This window comes from Crocuta crocuta, unplaced genomic scaffold (genome assembly GCF_008692635.1).
Source record: "Crocuta crocuta isolate KB4526 unplaced genomic scaffold, BGI_CrCroc_1.0 scaffold67, whole genome shotgun sequence".
Lineage (NCBI taxonomy): Eukaryota > Metazoa > Chordata > Mammalia > Carnivora > Hyaenidae > Crocuta > Crocuta crocuta.
In genome coordinates, this window is record NW_027531896.1 from 1,985,875 (window position 1) to 2,010,545 (window position 24,671).

Below are 24,671 nucleotides of genomic sequence, written 5' to 3' on the forward strand. Positions count from 1 at the left end.
GGCCACAGAAAGACAGTGTGTACCTGGGAGGAAAGGTCCTCGGGGAATAGATGTCAGGACAGAGGACTGAGGGCTAACCCTGGAAAACCTCAAAATACCAAGAAAAGCTTATATGCCTGACTTTATGCCAAAGTTGGTGCCTTGTACTCCGGACTCCGGGGGAGCAGGTCTCCCAGATGTATCCATTATTTGGTATCAGCGCCTCTTTATTATAAAATTAACATCACTGAAAGCTTAGGAAAAACAAAAAAGACAGACCAAAATATCACATCTTAGGCAAATGAGTTGAAAATCCCTTATAGTGATGCCCTATTTTTTTCCACCCATCTCTAAAGTTGGAGGACACCTGGCATGGTGTTTAGGTAAGAGATGCAATTCCTGGACCACGCGGTTTCCTGATGGTACAGAACTGAAATGACGTCATGGAAATGTATATGTCTCAAGGTGACTCTAAGTATAGTTTCTGGGTGAAAACACAAGTCTTAGTCATTGGTGGAAAGGTGTTTGCATGCCTTCGTGACTTGCCGGTGTCTCTGCTCTGTGCCTTCAGAGACAAAGTTTTAATTGAATTCATGCAGGCTGCCGGCCAAGTTTTTCCACGCTTTTGGCTCACCTACATGTACTCCCTGAATGTAGGTTATACCACACCTGTGCTCCTTTGTCATTCAGAAGGAAATAAAGCAACTGTTCCCAAGAAATGGTGAAGTTTGTCTTCCACTCAAGGGCAAGGCATCTGTGACACAGGATGCCCACTCCAGTGGTTGATATGGACAGTCTCATTTGTGTGGTGCTCCCCGTGGTGACGGAAGGGAGGATGTGGCAGACACAGAACGTATGGAATCCTTTGTCTTAATTAAAAAGTACAGTGAGAGTCATGGAATTTGGCCAAGCCTCATAAATCTGCTCGAAGAATCAAGATTCTGTCAGATAAGCTTAAATAGAACCGATCGAGCCCTCTAGAGAATTAAATAGATTCCCCGCTAGTAGTTGACACCCACTCCCTGTCACTTTGCTGTACTCCACGGACGCCGGTTGTGCTCATTAACCAGCAACCCTCCTACCCGCCGATGACAAGTTTATCCCCGCGGAGCACAGCATTCAGGGATGATAAATTTACTCCTGCCTGTAAAACTGAAACTCTCCTCAGGGCAATAAAAGTGCTGCGAGCCTTTAAGGAAATCAGTACTTTGTCTGATAACCTACCTTCATTAACAAGGCCTGGTCCTCTTGGTCAGGACAGCTCCTTACCGCCAGCCAGAACTGCTCTAGAGTAACTGGAAGGGAAGAAACAGAAAAGGTGAAGGACCCCTCCTCGGTCCCTGGGCACTCCTGGTATGGAGAAGAACACTGTAGTTAAAACGGATACAGGGGGCAAGCTCTGCGTCTTTCCTTGGTGATGGGATAGATAGAGCTCCCGCTGTCCCCTGAGTGCGACCGGGCCAGCACACGGGGACTTTTCCACCACTGTCAAGCTGGGAAGATTACATCAGGGTACATGGCCATTACCATCAACGAAGCTCTATCCTAAAGCTCTAGGAGGTCCTGGGTGCAGCCATCAATGACCAGCTGGCCCCCCGAAGGCCACACTACACCCCAGTTTCGTGTGATCGTCATTATTTAGAGGACCAACTGCCTTTGTAAATGTGGCAGTGCTAAATGCTCTAGCTTGGTGTTCATGATTCCAGGGATTTAAGGCCTCGCATGGTGTGAACATGATAATGGCCCTCAGTGTTGACTCAAGCAAATCCCACAAACTCCCCTATGTATTTCAAGTCATGCTTCCCCAACCATCCTTCTCCAACAGAAATGCAGAGAGAAACTCAGGAACACTTGCAAGAAAACACCTTAAGGATCCATTTAAATTGGCCATGAAAGCTCTAGGAATATTAATTTAGACAATTTACACCAATTATATTCCCCTTCTCCATCACGATGGCCCAGGTCTTATCAAAACCCCTATGTGTGGGCACCCCCTTTTTCTTTTGGTTGAACTAAAAACCAAACCACACACTACCTTCCCTGCATACTGTTTTGACTACATTATTTCACTTTTAAAAATGCTCCCATGAGTCCCTTCCACCCTCAGATTTAAATCTACTTCTTTTGACAGGCATTAAGATTTCAACTTTAGTCAACCATCTAGATGAGCCTATTATTTCTAGACTCAGAGCTGTGATCACTCTCTGCCTGCCACAACCATTTATCACAGTCTGCCGGGTGCCTGCCTTTGAGCAGAGCAAAGCTCAGACCTCAACTGGAACTTTGCAGCCCTGCTCTTTCAAGGCCACCAACCACCTCTGGGGTCCTGTCCAAACTCCACAAAGCCCACAGGAGTGGGCAGAGATCTTCCCAGCCTCCTGACTGAGGGACAGTCTGATATATCTACTGTTCTGACCCCAAGGATGTCCAGAAGTCATGGTTACAAATGCAAATATTTTGAAGAGAACTGTATCATCAAGAATGAGTTTTCATCAGGAAAGCATTGTCTGGGTACCTTTCTGTTGTTGTGTTCAATGTTACCTATAGAATAGAAATCTTGAGACCGTTTTCATCTCTGACTAAATTCCTCTATGCAGTTTTAACTGTTGTCACGCGTATCTTGTGCTCCTTATTTTTTCCAAGTCTAAATTTTTGCCCTTATCCAGACAAACTATGCTCAGAACCAGCAGAAGGACAGAAGGACAATACTATTCAGTATTGTCCACTTTATACGTATACGCCCACCCAGCTGTCATCTGGCTAAAGCTCAAATTAATTACATAGAATCTTAAATGACTTTAAGCAATTAAAACAATTTTAGGAGAACTAAGAATTGAAATACAATACCTTCCCCATGAAAGGGGCTCAAGAGAAACTCAGCACGACATAAGAGCCTGACCTATGCATTCATACGATTGTGTTTTGCTCTCATCCGTTCAGAACACACCAGCCTGTAAAAGATACCAGCTCCGTTTTGGACTACCGCTGTGACATAATTTGGTGTGACAAAATATTGAACTCTATTGTCCGAGAATGAGTAAAGAATAATCCTCAAATTCAGGGGCTACATTTTCCTTAAATTTTAACGTTTATTTATTTTTAAGAGACAGAGAGAGACAGAGCACAAGTCGGGGAAAGGCAGAGAGAGACACACACAGAATCCAAAGCAGGCTCCAGACTCTAAGCCATCAGCACAGAGCCCAACGCAGGGCTCTAACTCGTAAGTCGTGAGATCATGACCTAAGCCAACATCGGACACTTAACCAACCAAGCCACCCAGGTGCCTTTGGCTAGGTTTTCTTTAGATAATCTTCTTGGAGGTGGCGATTTCATTTGGTGACAGTTTATGCTGGGACTTGGAATCTTCTGAGCACAGGCCATGGGAACCTGAATGCTTGCTGCCTGACTCCTTAGGGGGGCTCCTAGATTCTCACCGCCCCCCCCATGCGGTGACCCCTGAGCTGTACTTCCAGCTGCCTAAGGCTGGACTCCACTGTGACACTTTTAGTTGTTCACAAGATGTGGTGCCCAGCCAGGTGTAGCTGTTTCTTTGAACCCTGAACATACAATGCAAACCAATCAACTTCCATGCCTAGCTAGCCCTTCCCGGAATTTTCCCATTTCTGTGTCACCATCATGCCCCAGCCTGATCGCTGATACTTCCTTCCCATCGCTGAGCCTGCTGACCCTTCTTGCACAGTGTCTCCCTGATGCACCCCTTTCCCATGGCACAGGGGCCACTTTGACTCCTGCACAACACTTTTGACTTGTTCTCCAGCCTTGATGCCTGGTCCCCCTCTCCTGTTGCTGTGCCCATTGCTGCCACCACAGGAAAACTAGCGTGGCCAGAGCTCTGCATACACCGCCTCCCCTGTGTGTCTCAGCCCCTCTTCCCTGGCGCAGTACCCCCTCGGCCGGCTCCTCACTATCATCATTCCCCAGCTGGGTCCTTGTGATCTACTCCCTGTCTTCTGCCTGTCTACTTGAACCCCACCCCTTTCCTAGGCCCAACAGGTCAAGGCCAAGTCAGACAGACCTCACTGGTGGTCTTCACCAGTATGTTCTTGGTCAAGCCACATGCTCACCTGTGGAGACGGGCGCCTGCCTCGCGGATGTGGTGTAAGAGTGGAGAGGCCGTAGGCCAAGGCACAGTGCCTGGCATGGCCTTGGCCCCCACTCTGCACCTCTGAGAAGCTTTCTCTTTCCCCACCACACTGATTTCTTCTCCACTTGATACTTTGGTGGGACACATGACACACTGGGTTCTTCTTTTTAAATCGTTTTTTGACTTATGCATGCATACACGGCCTTGTCTGAGGAGTGAGACTGTGCACTCCATAAGCAGCCTTGTGTCCTCTCCCAAACTCTGTTCTATGCCCGTTGTTGTCCAACATGCCCAAAGTCACCCACAAAAACGCCCCGTTTTGTGGACCTGGACCAAAGGGCCCTGTGGGAACACAGGGCGCTATAGATGCAGTTTCCTCTTGACTGGCTGGCTCGGGTTCGTGAGGCCAGCCCCTCTCATCCTGTCTACACAAGCAACAAGAGCCAACCTTGACAACTGGACGCCAACAGCCACAGAACTGACAGAGTCCCGGGTTGTCTTCTCCTCGCCTTCTATGTCAGCATGACATGTGCTCTTGTGCCCACAGCAGGCTCGCGGCTCACCTCCCCCTCCTCTGACTTCCAGCCAATCCCGGAAGAAGAGAGAGAGTATGTATACACACCGCCAGCCGCTCTCCACCAGGTCTGCGCGGCCACCGTGCCTGCCTGGGCTGCCTAGCCCACTGAGAAGCATCGTGGCCAGGTTGACATTTCATTCCCCTCTCGCTTCCTTCCCCAGCTTTTAAATGAGAAAAAAAAACCCTAAAAATGAAAGCATTTGTGGTATCTCCGTTCCCCTACCCCTGCTGCTGATTCAAGGGGCTGACTGCCTAATGAGAAGAAGGCACTGCAGCAAAACACGAGGCTTGTGGCAGAGGCATGGGTCTCCTTCAAAGACTCTGGGTGAAATGTTCTTGATTCTGCATCGAATGTTTTAACTGCTCTTTAAGTGTTCAAGTGCAGTTCATCTCATCAGGGGATGCAGAGGCTTCCACCTGAGTACAGTCAAGTGCCCTGGGTTCAACCCTTCCACTCCGTGCGACAGAAGGACGGGCCTAACCATAGAGGGAGAACAACAGATTTTGAGATAACAAGTAGCTTTGAGGTGTGGCGGGGGTGGAGGGGGAGCCTGGGAAAAAAGTGACCCAACAGAACTGAGAAAATGGTAGTTGGGGAGAAAAAATTACAGGCTGGCTTGGACTACATAAGTCTCCCCTTCTGACTATGTGCTGCCATGGGCTGGGAGGTGAGGTCCAGCAGCCTCACCCCTGCAGCCATTTCTGAGAGGTAGATGGGACTCTGCAACATGGGAGATCCCTAAGACAAGGAAATGGTCGTACCTAGAATATCTTTCACTATGACATGTTAATGCAAATAAGGGGGGAAAGTAAGACAAACCAAATGCACAATAGCATTGAACTTGTTTCCCTTTGAAATATGGCTGTAAAATTGGGGAACTATCGCTAAGTCAGCAGGCACAAGTGACCTTGATAGATGACATAGGGGGCTGTATTGCCCTCAGAATGTTCTTTCAGCTTCTCTCTTGATCCCCGTGACAGGACCCTGGAGAACTGGGGTCCTGCCCCAGGCACCAAGCTTTAGAGAGCATTGCTCTGCCATTCCCCCCACTGCAGCCTGCCCCCTGAGGCAATGGGGGATATCTGCTCAGGGTCTGCACCCCACTTCCCAGGGTCCGGGGCTTGAGTCTCTTCCCTGGGAAGGTACTCCATCTGGTGTGCATGCCCCTGGACTCATGGGGTGCCCAAGAGGCAGCTGTTGGCAGGGGCGTAGACAGACCTTGTGGGTCTAGACTGGAGGATCCACACGGCATGGGGTGGATCTGGGGATGTGGATAGCTGGGGGTCTGCAGGGCGGATGCCTCTCCCTTGCTGCCGGAGTCAGAATTGTACATTGGAGCCTGGCTTCCCAGATGAGCAAGCTACACTTGTTCAGGCAGAACAGGGTAGATTTTCTTCGACCCTTTGCCGGCCTGTTGTGTACACTTCCCCGGGCCCCACACGTAGAAAGGAAGGCTTGTGGTGCTGGGGAATGAAGACCTGGTGCTGAAATACAGGCTCACCCAAAGCTCTTCAAAGCCAGGCCCTTCCCTCTAGCTCTGGAGAGAGGACACCTGGCCTAGCTGCATCTCTAGTCTGGCAGGAGAAGGCGGCCTTCACCTCACGTTCCTACAATGAAGATAAGGAAACCTGCCTCCTCTTAGGAGACAGCAGAAATATGGAGGCCGACCCGTGCCCCTAAACAGAAGGTTCCACCCGGGAGAGTGTGACAGCCGAGTACCTGGGGGCTGGCACTGTGCTCTGGGAGCAGTGTCCCCCCTGGCCCCGGGGGCAGTGGGTCCCACATCTCCAGCTCAGGCCTGCTTCTCCCTGGGAGCCTGAGGGTCACGCACACTGGGTGCCCACACCTGAGGCTCCCCGTCAGCTCAAGGGACCTCCACTTTGTGGCACAAGGTAGAGCATGCTGGCGGCTGTCCCTCAGCCCTCTCCTCTCGCTAATGTGTGACAGCCTATGCTCAGCTCTGGTAGAACTGTCACTCCTGAGCCCCTGAAGTCCCCCGCCCACCTAGTCATCACTACACAACAGGGAAATGTTTAAAGAGAGAGACAGAGAAACAAAAGGGCTTCATCTTTGCAGAAAGAACTCAACTTTTGTTTTCAGGATCAACAGGGTGAGGAGGGGCTTTTAGCTTCTTGGCAACTAGCAGTTGGGGCAATTCCAGCCTTCTGCCCCTGGAAAGGGTGTGGAGGTGGCTCTCAGGCAGTCACTGTCTGGTCTCCCAGACTGTTCTGGCTAAACATAATCCATTCCAGAGAGCATGAAGAACTTGCCCCTGCCCCCCTACTCTGTGCCCACATCTAGGAGCACGTGAGGAGCTCAGAGGGCCCGAACTCTTCCTCTTCTTCTTCTTCTTCTTAATGTTTATTTATGTTTGAGAGAGAGAGAGAGAAAGAGAGAAAGAGAGAGCTCGGGAGGAGCAGAGAGAGAGGGAGACACAGGATCTGAAGCAGCTCCAGGCTCTAAGCTGCCAGCACGGGGCTCAAATTACCAAACTGTGAGATCGTGACTTGACTGAGCCACCCAGGCACCCCCTAAGCTCTTCTCTGGGCAGACGAGCTCTGATTCTCTGTAACTAAGTCTCTGTCTGGGTACCAGGAACCCAGCACCTCCAAAGAGACAGCCCCCTCCAGGACAGGGATGGGCACTTCTGCTTCTCCAGTGCAAACTCTTCTCTNACAGCTGGGGAAGTCCCCCTCAAGGGAGTATGCGTGTGAGAGTCACTCTCTTGCTCAGCCCCTTCATTTGCCTCCCACTGTCTCTCCAGCAAAGGCCAAGCTCTGTAATGCAGCATTCAGCACACCACATGACCCTCCTCAGCCCACTTTCCCGATATTCAGCCTTGTTTCCTGGCCCCTCCCCCAATACTTCCCTTCTGGCAGAACAGGGGCCTTGCCATTCCCTGAACAAGGATTTCACTTTGTCACCTTCACCTCTGTCCACACCGCAGCCTCCTCCCGGAATGCACCGCCACGCTTCCAACACCGGGATCCTCTTCATACTTCGGGACCCAGTACTGAGGGAACTTCTGGAAGGCATCTCAGAGTCCTGTGATGTCTACAAGCTCCCTGGACCTCTCATGGGCTTGTCACACTCCCCATGCACCAGGGCACAGCATTCATAGCTTATCCCTCTACTATCCTGAGAAGGGTCATGTGTCATCCTAGCCCAAAGTCTTGTAAACAGGAGGGCCTGAAAACTTTGTAAGCAAATAAATTGCCAAGTACTTCCCCTTCCCACTCCTTTGAAATCTGCAGGAACTGTGTTCACTGAGGGGGAAGTCGGGGGAGACAGACTGCACTTCTGTAGCCGGGCCCTGGGTGGGAACAGCAGCGGGTTCTCACTGCCATCTTGGAATCCTTGACCCCAGTCTGAGCCACGGGAACAAGATGTGGACAACTGGTTGCTAAGCTCTAGAGGTGGGCAGTTCCTGTAGGGAACAGGGGCAAGGCCGTGTGAGGGGTCAAACCCTGTCTGCAGTGTCTGGACCTCGGGAGGAAAGTGGCTTTGCTCTTTCCGTGCCTGCGACACAACACGCCCATCTGATCTTCCTTCTTAGGGCCCTTTCCTGAGAAGCTGGTTTCAAAGGAGAGCCAGCTGTGTCTCCGGCTCAGGTCAGGTACACAGTCACAAGAGGGAGCAAGCACACTTGCTATGGACCCTCCAGAAAGAGTCCTTTCAGCCTGGGGCAAACATGGCCATTCATTCAACGAGAGACGTGGGCACAGCTCTTCTGGACTCCTCTCTCTGGAACATGCAGCCTTCCTATGTGTGGGGAGGCTGCCTACCAGCAGATGGATGGGGCACTCTCTCACTCATTCCGTGTGGCCCCCAGCTCATCATGGCCAACAAGTGCTCCCTGAGGTGGCCATCAGTGGTGGCCACTATTGCCGTATCCTCTCCATGGCAGACAGCTGTCCCCATGGGACTGCCCTGCCCACCAGCAGGTCCCTTGTTGTAAAGGCGTCTTCAGCACCTGACTCTCAGCTGGAGGTCACCTCCCCCCACACCACACTGATCCATGAAGAGAACAGAAGTTGACCGATTTTGGAACACCAAGAGCTATGGCTCCAGGTACAGCATTTAAATCAGGAAGATAATGGCCATTATGGCCACGAGCATCAGCCCCGATGTTCCATTTTGAGGGGTTCGCCTCTCAGTTTAACATAATGCCATGCCCAGGTCTTGGATATCTCTATGTCCCTCAGGTCTCTCTGACATTCCCTGTCGTGGCATCTCACTCACAGGCCACAGGTTCCCCCAATGCTGCACACATCCGGGCTGGCTTTGGTCCTGTGTGGTCCACCTTGGTGCCAGAACCAGCCCACCCCTTCCCATATCGCCCTTGGTGCTTCCTCCCACCTCACCCTTCACTTCCCATCACGCTCAAGGTCCCATAGATCCCTTCCCCATAACATCTCCAGAATGTTTCCCGCTCCAAGTCCTGCCACAATGGCTTCTCAGTCTGTCCCCTCATAGCTGCGTGTTGGGCAGCCTGGCATCCTCTGGTCACACTTCACCTCTTACGGCCCCATCTGCTCGTGCCTTCCCCTGTTCTGAATCTTTCCCAGGTCCCCGCTGACTGTGCAGGTTGACAGTGAAAGTTCCCAGCATAGGCCTGTAGAGGCCCTGTGGGATCCTGACTCTTGTCCCCTACGTGTGCCCTGACACACCAAATAAACCACAAGTGTTTTCCCATATCGTCCATGAATTTCACACCTCCCGTTCTGCTCTTCCTTCTGCTTATAAAGCCCTTTCCACTTCTGCAATGTAGGTAAACCTTACAACAGGCAAGGTCTTAAATGCTGACTGTCTTGCCTGGGGTTTCAATGGGGAGCCATGTGAACCCCGTTACACCAGGGCTGAGTTAAGTATCTCCCCAGTTCTCCCAGAGTCTCTGGTCTATAGAAACTGTCATCCTAGCTCTGCCAAATGCTCCTTGAGAGCAGCGGCCATTCTTCACTGGATCTTTCTTTTTTTAATTTATTTTTTTAAATGTTTATTTATTTTTGAGAGAGAGAAGACAGAGTGCAAGTGGGAGAGAGGCAGAGACAGAGGGAGACACAGAATCCGAAGCAGGCTTCAGGCTCTGAGCTGTCAGCACAGAGCCCGACGCGGGGCTCAAACTCATAGACCATGAGATCACGACCTGAGCCAAAGCTGGACGCTTAACCAACCAAGCCACCCAGGTGCCCCTTTCACCGGATCTTTCATCCTCAGAATTCAACACAGTTCCTGGCACACAGTAGGCCTTCACCACATGCTTGTTGGATGAGGATAGGTGAATAAGGGACTGAAGGAAGAGCTACATCCACATGCTTTCTGAAGCATAGCTGCATAGATGCTGGACTCAGGTGGGGCAGGGCCACTCAGGTGGGGCAGGGGAAATCAGAGTTTGAAAGATGGAGCAAGCTTTAGCTTCTACGGAACATCCCGCCATTTTGTCCCATGATCCGAGGAAATAGCTCAATCCCATCCCTTAGGACCAGCATGAGCACACTCCTCATGTTCCTTGCAAGAAAAACCGAAGTCAAGGGTTCACAGCTGTCACTGGTCCTGCACAGCTGGGACTTGAGGCACCTCTGGTGCATAGATCAGAACCTGAGTGTCTTCTTACTCAACTCTTGAGGAAGGTTTTTTCTAGCACTTTTCAGAAGAACTCAACCACTTGTCCATAGCCTAGAATGGGTTTACAATTTAATTTACCTTTAACTTCTCAGGAATGATGAACTATGAAATGTGCATAAGGCAAGGAACTCTAATGTTCACTGCATCACGTATTAAGAAAGAGCTATTTCTAACAGTGTAAAATGCCATTTTTTCTGCCATGTTATGTCTCTGTGACGAGCTTACTTTCTGGTTCATGCACTTTGCCCCTCCAGATCACAGCAATAAGAAGGTTAGACGCCATCTGTACCACATGAGCTTTTTGTTACACTCTTGGGCACAGAATACTTCTCACCTACAGTTATAAAAATCTGTGGGAATTCCTTTATTTCCCAGGCTTCCAATTAAGAGAGAATTTCTGAGTGATTTTTCAGTAGAAAAAAAATGACAAGAAATAGCTTCCTCCATCTCTACTTACCCTGATGTTAAATAAACTTTCCCTGTTGAGTTTTCAATATCCACTTTGATATAGCAAATCAGGGATCCTTTGCATCAGTAAAGGAAGGTAAATATACTGATGAAAACCTTGCTGTTAGTTATCTTGCGATCACTTCCACATCTAACATTCTAGGCCACTTTAAGCACATATTAAAACTTGTCACTTGATTCTATCTCAGAGGATTCAATGCTCCTTTTTTTCCTTTTCGGTTCTCACATTTCTGAGCAAAAGCCATCATTTTCAAGTTAATAGAGCATTATGTTTTCTCTGCAAATAAAATCCCATAACTCTCAAGCAAAGAGAGAGGTAAATTCACGAAGGGGAGACATGACACTATTTTTCCTCCTGACACTTGGGATCTACGATAGGTTAAAAATGATGTTTTTATCTCTGGTGATTTATCAAACTCCAGATTTCATAAAAGAAAAACAGATGCACTGAAGAAAGGATACATCATCTTAATGTTTCATCGTGACACTTTTGGTATCTGAAAAGCATGTATATGAAAGCTCCCCTCTCCAAAAGCCCCCCACTTCTTATGGTTTACAGTTTTTTCTTGTTTTTAAAACACGCTGAAGTGAGAACATGTCAGAAGACACCTTAAAAAAAATGGTCACATTTGAAACATACACAGATTATTTATAGACAAAAAAAGAAAAAAGAAAAAGAAAACTCAGAGCTGAAAGAAAATCTGGTTGTCAACAGACAGTTGCTTTTTCTATGTTTTTTTCTGAGTTCATTTTGGTTTTTGTGTGGGTGGCTCATGTGAACTCAAAGGTTATTTGTGAAATGTTTTGTGAGATTAGGACACATTGTCCTTTAAAATCTAAATTTAAATTTATGTTTATTGCAGATATGTGTCTCTTCAGAATATGGGATATGGGATCATATTTTGTAAATGTAAAATCACACCTAGAATTGCTACAAGACAAGATTTCCTAGGCTCCTATTTTTATTCACAGTTTAGAAGGTATTAGTCTTAATCAGATTCCTCAAAACTTACAGTACAGAGTTCAGCAGTAAAAATTGCTTCTTTTTTACTTTTGTGTTCCTTTCACCTGCCAGCGTGGGTACTGATTAATCTTACTTTGAAAGTACTTAGATGCCAGAAGTTATAGAGCCAGCATGGACTGCAGATCAGATCTTCGTAGTACAAATGCAAGGTACAGTTTTCAGTCTTACAATGGGGAAAGAGAGAGGAAAATAAAAACCCACGTTTCAAAGTGGGGAGGGCTTATTTCTCATGCCTCTTTAGCAATGCCGAGCTACCAGATTCAGGTCTGCCCAGCGCTTATGGGCCCCGCAAGGTGGGCAGCCGGCAGTGGTCTGTTGGGATTTGAACCCTCCTTCTGCCATGTGACACTGGGCAACTTATTTAACCTCTCTGTGCTTAGCTTCCTCAGATGGGAATTGGGTAGATAGTGGTCCCTTCCTCGTTTCCTTGGCGGGGGATTAATGAACGCTTCATTCATAACATTTTGCATGGGGCTTGATACGCTGAGCCCTCCCTATGTGCTAGCGGTCCCTATGATTATAGGGCCCCGCTGCTTCCTTGCATGATTTTCATTTAATTCTCACAGAAAGCCTGTGAGATAGAAAACAGATGATGCACTACTCAGAGACAAACCCAGGAAGAGTAGTGAAAAGCAGTCCAGGCCAACTTGCATATAGGAAAGTATTTGTGAAATAAATATACAAAGAAAAATCTCTAAAAGTTCTAGAAGGCTGTGACTCTCATTCTCTGGTGTTTCTCTTAGGAAGGAAAGCCCTTGGGGAGTTGGTGGTGGGAGAGGTTCCCTCAAAACCTGATGCCTAGAAAGCTTTTCTGAGCAAAGCGTGGGGGTGAGGCAGCCCGAGGACAAAGCCCCAGCTCCAAAGCTTATTTGTACGGGATCCTAGGCAACCGGCCCTCCTCTGAGCCTGTTTCCTCAATGGGCTTTGTGAGCTTGCTGTGGAGACCAAAGAAAGAAAGGACATGGCTCTGGCACAGGGGAAACTCTCCCCAGATGGGGACTGCTGTGGTCATTAGTCGGCCAAGATACCAGGGCTCCAGGGAGAGTGACATTTTATTAGCCTCTGGGTCAAGTAGCTAAATTCTGTTCTTAACAGTCTCCTCCACAGAAGAGGTATCATTCAGGAGTCAAGACTTTTCTTTTTCCATTTGTCCCCTTCCTCCCAGCACAGCAAAGTCCTCAGGCCATCTGTCATAAAACTGTCTCATAAACTGTCACCTCCTTCAAAGTAGAGTGAGTTGGCAGACTTTTCCCAAGGTAGCTTCCCTGGGGACACCCTTGCAGGGTTAGGGTGATCAGGGTCCTCAGGGGCTCAGAGCTCTAGCGAGGCCAGTGTGACAGCTGTTCTTGAATGAGCAGTACTTGGGGTCTTTGCGTTGGGCTGACCCAAACTGCAAGTTTACCTACGTGGCCAAGGGAAGAAGGTGAGACCCCAGCTTTACGATGATGACGGAAGCAACTTTCATGATGCTGGAGAAGAGCCTTCTGTAGACTCCCGGAAGCCCGGGAGCCACGCTCTGTCTCAACCACTTTCCCAGAAGGGGAAGGGCTCGGAATGGGATCTGATGTTGGGCGGTCTGCATTCTAGAACTTTCTCTTCCTGTGTCCATTTGTTCATGAGGCAATGTTGCACACTCTGCCAAGGGTTTCCATGCCATAATGCTTCAAGTTCAGTCAAATTTCCTCTTCGTTTTTCTTTGTGATGGCCACCATTTATGTTGGCCCCAAATATCCCTAGGCTCTTATTTAATTAAAACTGTCTCCATTTCACCGGGTGCCTCTCTCAGCGGGAGTCTCCACTCTCATCTGTCTCTGGGAGCAATCTTGTGCAAGCGCAGGTAAAGTGAGTTCTCACTTCATTTCTTCCCTGTTTCTTGCTACCTCTTGGCATGGTCCCTCTCAGGTATCCCCGACTTCAGGCTTCAGGGACCCGGGCACTCCTGCAGAGGACTAGAAGGGCGTGGGCTCCCCCAGGCATCATGCGCTCTGACATGGGGATCCTCAACTCCCAGCTGCACCTTTTGCTCTCAGGAACGAATGGGTCTGAGGCTCAGCCTCGTGACCAGGATAGAGGGAACAGAGCTGGAGACAATCTTTCTCTTCCCCAGGGATAGGGTCTCCAAGACGCCGCCATAACTTGCATCTGCCCATGCTTGGCTCTCTAAACCCCTGGTCTGACTCTACCACCCACGTATTTGATGGAAGCTAGACAAAGAGAAAGGTCAGCATCAGGGGTGGCAGTACTCAAAGCTCCTCCCAGACCACCTGTCAGGGCAGGCTGGGATTGCTGTATAGACGGTCCCATCCAGCAGAGGGTCCCCATGGAAAGGGAGGTATGCAGACTGTCCCAGCCAACACAATACCTGTGGTATCCACCCTCCTTCCCCACCTGCCACACCTCTATCTCCAGCAACAACAGCAAAACACTGAAGAAACCTGTATTCGAATAAGATATGTTAACTAAAAATTAAAAATAAATTTAAAAAAAAAAAGGAAGGGGCACCTGGGTGGTTCAGTCGGTTGAACATCCAACTCTTAATTTTGGCTCGGGTCATGATCCCAGAGTCGTGTGATCGAGCCCCACGTTGAGGTCCCAGAGTCAGGGGACTGAGCCTCCTGTCAGGCTCTGCACTAAGCGTGGAGACTGCCTAAGATTCTCTCTCCCTCTCCTTCTGCACCTTCCCCCTGCTCACAGGTGCACACTGTCTCTAATAAAAAAAAAAGTTTTTTTAAATAAAAAACAAATAAAGATGTCTTGACTTTCAACTTCAGGTTCCACTCCAGAGGACAGGTTTGGCCTTTGAGCTGGGAGAACTTAAGGTCTTGGGGCACTGCTGTAGCTGAGTGTAAGGGGGGTGCAAGGACTTAAACTCACAGGGCACTCCTGGATGAAGTGATGGCATTTTATTTATTTTATTTTATTATTTATTTATTTTGAGAGAGAGAGAGAGAGAACATGCCAGTGTGGGTGAGGGGCAGAAGGATAGAGAGAGAGAGAGAGAGAGAGAGAGAGAGAGAGACTCTTGAGCAGGCTCTGCGCTCAGCATGGGGCTCCATGTGAGGCTCAATCCCACAACCCTGAGATCATGACCTGAGCTGAAATCAAGAATCAGACACTCAACTGATTGAACCACCCAGGTTACCTAGTTATGGCATTTTATTCTTCTGAGCTCGAAAAATGAAACACACATTCAATGAGGTGGTGACTATATTCCCATAGTTCCTTGGAAGATGGGTGCCAGGGCTAATAAGAAACCAAGGTGAATGTAGTTTGCTTAAGGAATAACCCCATTAACAATGGGAGCAAAAAATGCTGATCCCATGAAGAATACTGGAATGAGCATTCACAGATAAAATACAGAAATGCATGCTTTAAGAACAAATATGATCACATTTTTATTAAGAAAGGGAGTCTTATTTGAAAACAGATCATCCCTGAGAGGAGTCTGAAATTAACCTTCTGATAGCTGGACAGCCACACTATTTATACATTCCAATTGCAATGACGATGCGCTCTTAATATGAGCATTCTAAATTGTTAGTTACTTCATTAAGAACCAGAAAAGAGACTTCTGTGGCATAATGAACACCTTACAAGCTTAGAGAAGGAGAAAAACCAAGAGACCATTCTGCATGGAGCTGGAGAACAGTGGATGTAATTTATCTAATAGAAGTGTTTAGTTTCTCTTTTTTGTTTAGGAACTGGTCCACCCTTAGGGGTTCAGACAGCACCGTGTTTCAGAACTGCTCTTTCTAGGGTAAGATAAAAATGTGTATCGTAGAAAAATAACAATTTGTCATTGTAATGGTTACATCCCACTTCAGAAACCACTAGAGACTGGTTAACATTCTTATTTCAAACATGGTTTTCCTGAGTCTTCAGGTGACAGCAGATACTGATGCCAGAAGGCTTTTTTCCATTTGTTCCTTATAAAAATGGCTAGATTCTGAGTTCATTTTCATCTGGGGTGACGTTAAGGTCTGTGCTTTCGCGGACTGATCCTTCCCTTCCCTCCTCTGTGCTATTTCTTCGAAAGTCTCCAAAGGCAACATCTGGGGCCGGTCACCGAAGACAGATGGGCTCCCTCTACTTCGTCTCCCATCCCCTGGGGACCTCTGCCGGAGGCGTACTTGAATGTAATGATATGCTGACTAAATTGTTCCTGCGCGGTGTGCGCTGAGTGCATTCCTACTGTTAGAACCCATTCTGTATCTGTATAGACCTCCTCATTGCAGATGGGTTTCTCTATCTCAAAACATTCCTGGAATTTCCAGATGCGTTCATTGAACAAATTCTTATTATTTTTCTCCTGTTACTTTATACAGCCAAATTGTCTCCATCCGACATTGCAGGAGGCCAATTTTGTAAAAATAATCACTTTGGCTACTGTGGTTATTTACCAATAAAAGGTTGAGAATCAGTTTGGAGTTCTTTTGTGCTGTGGCAACATTAAATCTTTGATGTTTCCTGCCAGTGTTAAGACTTCATACACTTGAACCTAACTTGCTTTATTTTTCTCTTATTCTTACTCTTAAGAAACAAGGATCTAAATGTTTCACTTTGGTAATGGGAACTAAGGTTTCTTGTAGAGTAGTAATTAACAGTAATAACAATTTTTTACTGAACCGTAACGATGGATCCGATCTCAGGTAAGGGCTTTCGAGTATCTTCTCAATAGCCTCATGAGGCAAATATCACATGATCTCCATTTTGTAAATGAAGATGAGACTAAAGCTCAGAGAGGTTGATTAATCCACTCCCAGTCACACAGCACATTGAGATAAATAAAGTCTGCGCATTCAGTTAACCTGACTCTGGAGCCCAAGTTCTCAACCCTCACCTTAAACTTTAGTATGCTCTCCACAGGTGAGATGAGTGGTTCAAGGCATAATGGTCAGCGTTTCCATGGCAAAGGCATGAGTTCAGTGATTCTTTGATGCCCCCTTTCATATTTAATCTCATCTCTTAATGTTTATGTTCAGAAGTGTTTCACCTGGGGGCACCTGGGTGGCTCAGTCTGTTAAGAGTCGGACTTGATTTGGACTCAGGTCATAATCTCACTTTGAGCCCCATGTCAGGCTCCACTCTGACAGTGAGAAGCCTGCTTGGGATTCTCTCACTCTTCCTCTCTCTCTGGCCCTTCTCTGCTTGCTCTTAAAAAAAGAAGTGTTTCACCTGCTTATATCCTGGAAAGGGTAATATCTGTGGATATTACCGCACACAGAGGAGCAGAGGGAGTAGACCAGGTGCTGAAGCCACAGGCGCCCCTGCGAGTGGAGCCATAAATGCTACACGGAATGGATGAGAAGACCTGGTATGTAAGTGCCTTCAGTAAAGGTGCACCGTGTGCTGCTTTATATCCTAGATAAGTCTCAGCCTGGTCCACAAGTCTGGAAAAATAGCCCACCAACAGAAGAGGGGTGGTTTGCACACATTTCTTGGGGAGTGAAGCTGGTGCTGAGTACACCAAGACAGCCTGGCAGCAGACAGCCCATGGCGACCAGAGTCCAGCCTCTGTGGCAGGCAGGCCAGAGCGGACACCCCCACGCTCCTCCATGAGCTATTCAGACAGTCCAGCCTTCTGCAACATCTGACTAGAACTGAATTCCACAGGGAGATTTCCCCACAGGGCAGAGCATGTACAGATGAGTCAGCAGTTGGGTTTTCATTTGTGAGGACTAAACTGGCATTCTGGCTTATATACCTGCCACCTTTGAGTTTGATTAAGGTGAGTCAATGCCCCTGAGCCTTATACACTGTGGGTGTGCAGACAAATTAAAATTCCTGGAACTGGAAATGAGGGAATTCAGTCCTGTGCCTTAATGACCTTTGGGAGAGAAGCTTTTGCCCTTCCTCTGCTCCTCTAAGTCTCACGCTGGCACCTCCTTCCGGCCCCAGGGAGAAGGTAGAAATCAATCCCAATCTGGGTTGCTAATAAGGCTGTGGCTATTACAGAATGTGGTCACTGCCTGGTCGGGGAGGGAGGGTGGTGGCTGGGCTCTGAGGCTGCGTAGGATGCAGACATTCCTGGGTTGCTGGTTTGACTCTTAACAGTGGCCATCCAGGAACTCCACGCCACCAGATGGTGCCTGGGGACACACGAGGACTGGGGGCCGGGCCCCAGAGCCGTGGGGGGGGGGGACCAGACCAGACCCCGCCTTCCCAGGGCCAGCGGTGAGCCCGGCATGATGGAAAACCCTACACGGCAAACAAGCACAGTGAGAGCCTTTTTCTTTGAAGGCTTTCCCCCCAAGGAGTAAGAGCATAATGATGAATACACGAATGATTCCGGACCTTACACAACATTTTCAAGAATATTTTGCCATATCTTGGGGAGCCTGGGTGGCTCAGTCGGTTAAGTGAGCGACTCAGGTCATGATATTGCAGTTCATGTGTTCGAGCCCCATGTCAGGATGTGCACTGACAGCTCAGAGCCTGGAGCCTGCTTCGGATTCTGTGTCTCCCTCTCTCTCTGCCCCTCCCCTGCTCTCTCTCTCTCAAAAACAAATAAACATTAAAATTTTTAAAAGAATAATTTGCCATATCTTGATGGATCTTACACTGTTTCCATGGTTTCGTTTTATTTTACATGACTTGTGTCCGTGGAGGTCAAGATGAACACACGGGCTTCCACACTCAGTACTACTGACACATAGGCGGGATGATTCCTTGTTGCAGGTGCTATCCACACACAGAGGGATATTCTGCGGTGCCCCTGGCCTCCATCCACTAGCAACCCCTGCACAGTTGGGACCATGAAAAATGTCTCCAAACGCCGCTAAAATATTCCCAGGAGGGCACGATCGCCTCTGGTTGAGAACCACAGCTTTAAAAGGCTGAATCAGTTTCTTGCTAATTTGAGGATTAGGTTTAAGTAGTTGTCTGTGGTATCTGAAATCCTTCAGCCAGGGATCCTATTAAAAAACACCCTCTCCGGTCTGTGTCCGGAGGAACGGCCGTTCCCACTGGGCAGGGGGCCACTGCTGAGGGGCCGCCATTTGCCAGCTGGCTCTGACCAATCTAGCGCTGTTGGCTACCGTCACCTTGTGTTAGGTGCACTCCTCCTGGAGTTCGTCGCTGGGTTCTGTGGGCGTCGTGTGGTCAGTGTTCCTGGTGAGTTGGGAGTTATTTCAGGGCCCCAAATTCAACACCAGGGCTCAGGCTGGTGTGGGGACTGTCTTTTTTCTGCAGTCTTATTCCCACATAACTTGCACCCCTTCATGTCACTCAATTACAAATATTCAACAAGAGCCCACTGACCTCTGTGAATGTGCGCCAGAGACAGGGAGGCAACGTGATGCAGACACGAGTTCCAGGCACTGAAAAAGTCCTCTTTCTTGGTCGTCACCTGTCAAATTGATGGAGTAAAAATAACCACTGATGATCTTCTCAGAGGACTGAACTTAGAAGCAAGGCAGATGGCCAACTTGCACGTTTTTAGTTCAGCCTTAAGCCAGGCTGGCCTCTGCCACCCACAAAGGCTATTTGTTAGATGAAGAAATGCTGTAAATGGACCGTGAGTCCAGTTTACATGTTTATAGTAATTCCTCACTCATATCAAACATGGCTACTACCCGCTGCCAATTCTTGAGATGGGACAGGCGTTCAGGAAACAATCTGAAGGGGAGAGCGCACACACAGATTAAGTGACACGGTGTTAATTGGGTCACTCACTGTCTGAAAAATTTTAAATACCAGAACTAACAACTTCAATCTAATCTACAGTAAAGCCAACCCCCAACCCGTCCCTCCCTCCCTCCTTCCTTCCGTTGTAGTCCGGCACTTCCATTTGTTTCCAGATTGTTTCTCGAATGCCTGTCACAGCTCCAGGGCTGGCGGTGGTGGCTGTGCCTGATGTGTGTGAGGAGATAACGAGAGTGTGGAAACCTCACTCGTAGCACCTCCATGTCAGCCCTCCAACAGACAGATAACATTTGCACCTCTACTCTGTGTAAGACACTCTTTCAATCATGCTTATGAAAAGAATTGTTTTGCTTTGGTTTTTTGCTTTTTTTGTTTGTTTAGTTGGTGGGAAGTGAAGAAATCTCCCTGGGATGAGGTAAGAAGGAAGAAAACACACAAAAAGAAAGATGAGAAAGATGCCGAATCACGAAGCTGGCAGTTATAGTCATTTAGGTGGAGCTAAGGGCAGATTCTTATCTGACCAGAGAGGAGTGTTACATTTGTCACTTCTGACTTTCCTTTGTTTCTTCTTGCCTTCTTTTGTTTCGAAAACCCAACAGTTTGATATTTAAATTTTTAGCACTCGTCTTTGCTCAAAGAAATAACAACTCAAATAGAAAGTCAGACTCTCTGCATCTGTTTCCCATTTGTTTTAAACTCACACACTGAGCCCTGTGGTTGGAAGGTTACCTGCACCCTGCAGCCCCACGGTGCCTGCCGGGCCTGGAGGACTCGCTTTGTCCAAGCCCTCCTGTAACAGAGTGCTTTGTCCTCCAGTGGAAAAACAGCGCTGCAGAAAGCCTCTCCCCATCTATAATTTAGCGTGATCACCCAGGGCAGCAGGCACCGTTTGGAGGGCCAAGTCACATGTGCCTTGAATTCCCCACCTAACCGGGGTGTCTTAGGATAACTGAAGGAGAGGATAATGTCTGTCTTGCTCCCGGAATCAATAACTCTCTGTACTGACATCAAAATTGCAGCTGAACAGGTGTGGGAGAAAGCGGAGCTCTCAAGGAACAGGCTCTGGGGCTTCTTTGACAAAGGTGAGCCCAAGAGCTGGCCAAAGATTCCTGTTCCCAAACTCTACTCGTCACACTGTGGAGGAAAACACCCGGAAACCTGTGCTGGGCCGGTGCACAGGCTCTCTTCCGCGTGTGTCGGCTGCCCCCACCCCTGTATAAGGAGGAGAGAGGAAGGATAGAATATTGGGCAGATAGATGTGTCCAAACAGAACTGAGGGCACTTTTAAGTTTTTTTCAAAACTCATCGTGTAGAGTTAAGTCTTTCACTGGCCTGATCTAGAGAAAACCAGGAGCAGACGATTGGCCGGACAACATAGACGCTGCCTGAAGAAAGGACCCTGGAAGAGAAAAACGCTAAAGAGGGCCCTTTACAAAACCCACTGTGACTGCACCCCTCAAAAAGTACAAGGCAAAAAAACCAAAACCCCAAAACCAAAACAAGTTCAAGTTAAGGGGAGAGGCCCCTTAAAGGTCTGCCAGCCTGCTCCGAAGTGCTTTTCCTCATATGCTGACATCACAGCACTGTAGCAGGACCCACCTTACCAGGTCCAGTGTAACCTCATCCTGCTGCCAAGTGTCCCCTTGCCCCCCTCTCTGGACAAGGAGGCTGGCACGACTTACCCCCCACTGAAGGATGACACCTAGAACTTGGAACATGTTGCTAAAAAGGCCCAAGCCCAGGAGAGTGACTGACTGACCGAGAAGCCTCTGTCCCCTTGACTTGGAGTTTGTTAGCAAGAAATAAGAGGCTGAAGCCAGTCGGGTGCTGCGCAGTGGTCCACACGGCCAGGCGGGGCAGCCCAGGAACAGTGTGCAGGGGCGCCTCCCAGCCCCCGGCCAAGCGCTCAAAACAAGCAGATCAGAAGGTCAAAGTCTGGTTCGGCCTTTAAGTGTAGACTCAGTGTGAACTCCAGAGGGTCACTGCCCACAGCTGTAACCCAGCTGGTAAGTGCCTATGCGATGCAGAGGGTTTTAAAAGTATTTATTGAACCAGTAACATATAAAAGAACAGAAATCAAGTATCTAAACTTTTCTCCTTACAAAATCTTAGTAGGACGTTTCTGGAGAGTGGATTTTTTTTTTTTAATGGATGGCTGCTCTTTACTTCAAGCAATAAAAACTGCCCCTGACAACTGGTGTGTAGCTTAGCCTCACGCAAACTAAATCCTTCTTAAGACACACCAGACAATAGACGCTGTTTTAAGCTCTTAATTGCATTTGCTTATGAGTCTTCAGAAGCCCTGGAGGTAAGTATTACTGATACCTTTTGATACCTTTGTTCTGCAGGTGGAAAACTGATGTAGGCTGAGGAATTTGCCCAAGGTTGTAGAGCTGGTTTCAGACTGGGCACCCAGGCTTCTGAGCCTGGTTTCTAACCACAGGCCACACTGCCTCCCAATGGACTAATGGGGAGCTGGTTTCCTGGCAACACCTGTCCCTCCCAAATACAGTTTCTAAAGATGCATTGTCACACACGGTCCATGGTCGTGTTTAATGTGAACCACGTTTCACACTTAAAGCCTCTAATGGAAATAAATGCTTACTTCCTAATAAATCATCACACAGTTAAGACAGGGGTGAACTCATAAAGAAACCCCTGCTGGCCTTCCTTTTGATGGATGCCCATACCCATTCTCTCCTTTTTTTTCTAGAAAATTCCCAAGTAGCTTTGGGCAGCAATATCACCAGGTAAGAATACTTATCTCCTTACAGAGGACCTACCAAAAAACCTCAGCTAGCATCACACTTAGTAGTAAAGACTGAGTGCTTTCACCCTAGGATTGGGAAGAAGATGAGGATGTCTGTCATTATTTCTACATAACGTTAAACTACAGATTCCAGGCAGGATAATAAGGCAAGAAAAAGAAATTAAAGGTGTAGAGATTGGAAAGGAATAAGGAAAACTGTCTTTGTCCCAAAAGATGTGATTTTCTATGTAAAAAACCCTAAGGAATGTATAATAAAGCTACAAAAATGAATGAGCAAATTAAGAAACAATCACAAGATTTTTTAAAAAAATCAACTGAATTTCTATATTCTAGCAACAAACAATTGGTACTTGAAGTAAAAATGTCATTGCAATAGCATCAAAAATATGAAATACAGATACGTTTTACACAGCACAGGTGATATCTGTACGTAGAGAGTAAATAACATTGCAGAGGGGTGCCTGGGTGGCTCAGGCGGTTAAGCCTCTGACTCCTGATTTGGCTCAGGTCATGATCTCACAGTTCGTAAGTTTGAATCAGGCTGACAGTGTTGGGAGCCTGCTTGGGATTCTCTCCCTCCCACTCTCTCTGCTCCTCCCCTACTCACGCATTTTCTCTCTCAAAATAAAGAAAAACTTAAAAGGAAACACTGCAGAAAGAAATTGAAAAGGACCACGCAGAGGGAGAGCTATATTGGGTTCATAGGTCAAGAAACTCTACAGCGCTAAGATGTCACTTCTCATATTGATCTATAGAGTCAGCACAATGCCAAGCAAAATCCCAGCAGACTTTTGTGTGTAAGAGATTGACAAACTGATCATAAATTTTATATAGAAATACAGAAGACATAGAATAATCAAAACCATTTTGAGGAAAAAAAACAAGTTGGAGGATTCACACTAACTGATTTCAAGACTTACTATTAAGCTAGGGTAAACACAACAGTTTGGTATTGGAAATATAGGGGTGCTTGGATGGCTCAGTTGGTCAAGCTTCTGACTCTCAGTTTGGGCTCAGGTCATGATCTCAGTTTCATGAGTTTGAGTCCCACGTCGGACTCTGCACTGACAGTGTGGAGTTTGCTTAGGATTCTCTCTCTCCCCCCTTTCCCTGCTCATGCTGTCTCTGTCTCTTTCAAAAATAAATAAACTTAAAAAAATAAGAGCAGAAACATAGATTAATGGGAGAAAAGAGAGAGGGTCCAGATAAAAAGCCATATATGCATGGTCAACTGATTTTCAACAAAGGTACTAAGGTAATTGAATGGGGGAATAAACAGTCTTTTCAACAGAGCTAGAAGTGAACATCTACACACACAAACAAATGGACTTCAACACTTACTTCACACCATATCAAAAAGTTGAAGTGCCTCATAAACCTAAATGTAAGAGCTAAATCTAAAAAGGTTTCTAGAAGAAACCATGGGAGAAGATCTTAATGACACTAGTATAGGCAAAGATTTTGTGAGAGAAGATGCAAAAAGTCTGAATTTTATCAAAATGAAAATTCTGTTCTTTAAAGACACTGTCAAGGAAGTGGAAAGTCAAGTAGCTGATTAGGAGAAAATATTGAAAATCACATATGTAAAAAGGATGTCTATACAGAATCTACAAAGACAGCTTATGACTCAATAGTAAGAAGACAAAATCCACTTTAGCAAATGGGCAAAAAATTTGAACAGACAATTCACTGATGAAGATAAACAAATGTCAAATAAACTCATGAAACATATTTTAGAAATGCTAATGGACACCACAATGAGAAACCTCTATCCATCCATTAGAATGGCTGAAATGAGTAAGCCTGGCAATACCAAGCTTTGGTGACGACGTGGGGCAGCCAGCACTCACTGCAGGGGGGGATGGTAAAATGGCAAAAGAGAAAAACGGTACAGCCACTATGGAAGACAGTCTGGTGGATTCTTATAAATAAACACACATATACCGTAGAACCCAGCCATTCCATTCCTAGCTATTTACACAAACATATGCCCATGCAGAGATCTGTATGACAGTATTCACAGAAGCTTTGTTCATAATGGAACAAACGGGAATCTATCCATATGCCTACCAATCGGTTAATGGAAAAACAAATTATAGTGCAGCCATGCAAAGGAATACTACCCTACAATAAAAAGGAACAAACTATTAACACACCTGACAACTTGGACATATCTCAAATGCAAAAGACTATACACTATGCTATTCCATCTATATTGAGTTATTAAAAAGGCAATCCTATAGCTGAAGAAAAATCTGTGTTTTCCAGGAGTCAGAATAGGGGGAGGGGTTTGACTCCAAAGGAGCATGAAAGAACTTTTTGGGGGTGATGGGAATACTCTATATCTAGAGTGTGCTGGTGACTATAGGACCTTTGCATTTTTCAAAACTCATTAACTGTACACTTAAAATTGGTGAATTTATATATATATATATATATATATATATATACATATATTAATATTCAGACTTCTTTGCA

The 24,671-nt window shown here is 47.1% G+C and overlaps 1 protein-coding gene across 2 annotated transcripts in view; it reads right to left on the reverse strand.

Annotated features, from left to right (window-relative positions):
- The window catches only part of ACOXL (acyl-CoA oxidase like), a 337,609-nt gene that overhangs the window by 57,983 nt on the left and 254,955 nt on the right, over window positions 1-24,671 (reverse strand). For both annotated transcript variants that reach the window (XM_077773455.1, XM_077773456.1), the window contains exons 16-17: window positions 19,040-19,127; window positions 1,204-1,274 (exon numbers count right to left, since the gene is read on the reverse strand). In XM_077773455.1, the coding sequence (XP_077629581.1) occupies window positions 1,204-1,274; window positions 19,040-19,127 (159 nt within the window). The remainder of the gene's footprint in view (window positions 1-1,203; window positions 1,275-19,039; window positions 19,128-24,671) is intronic.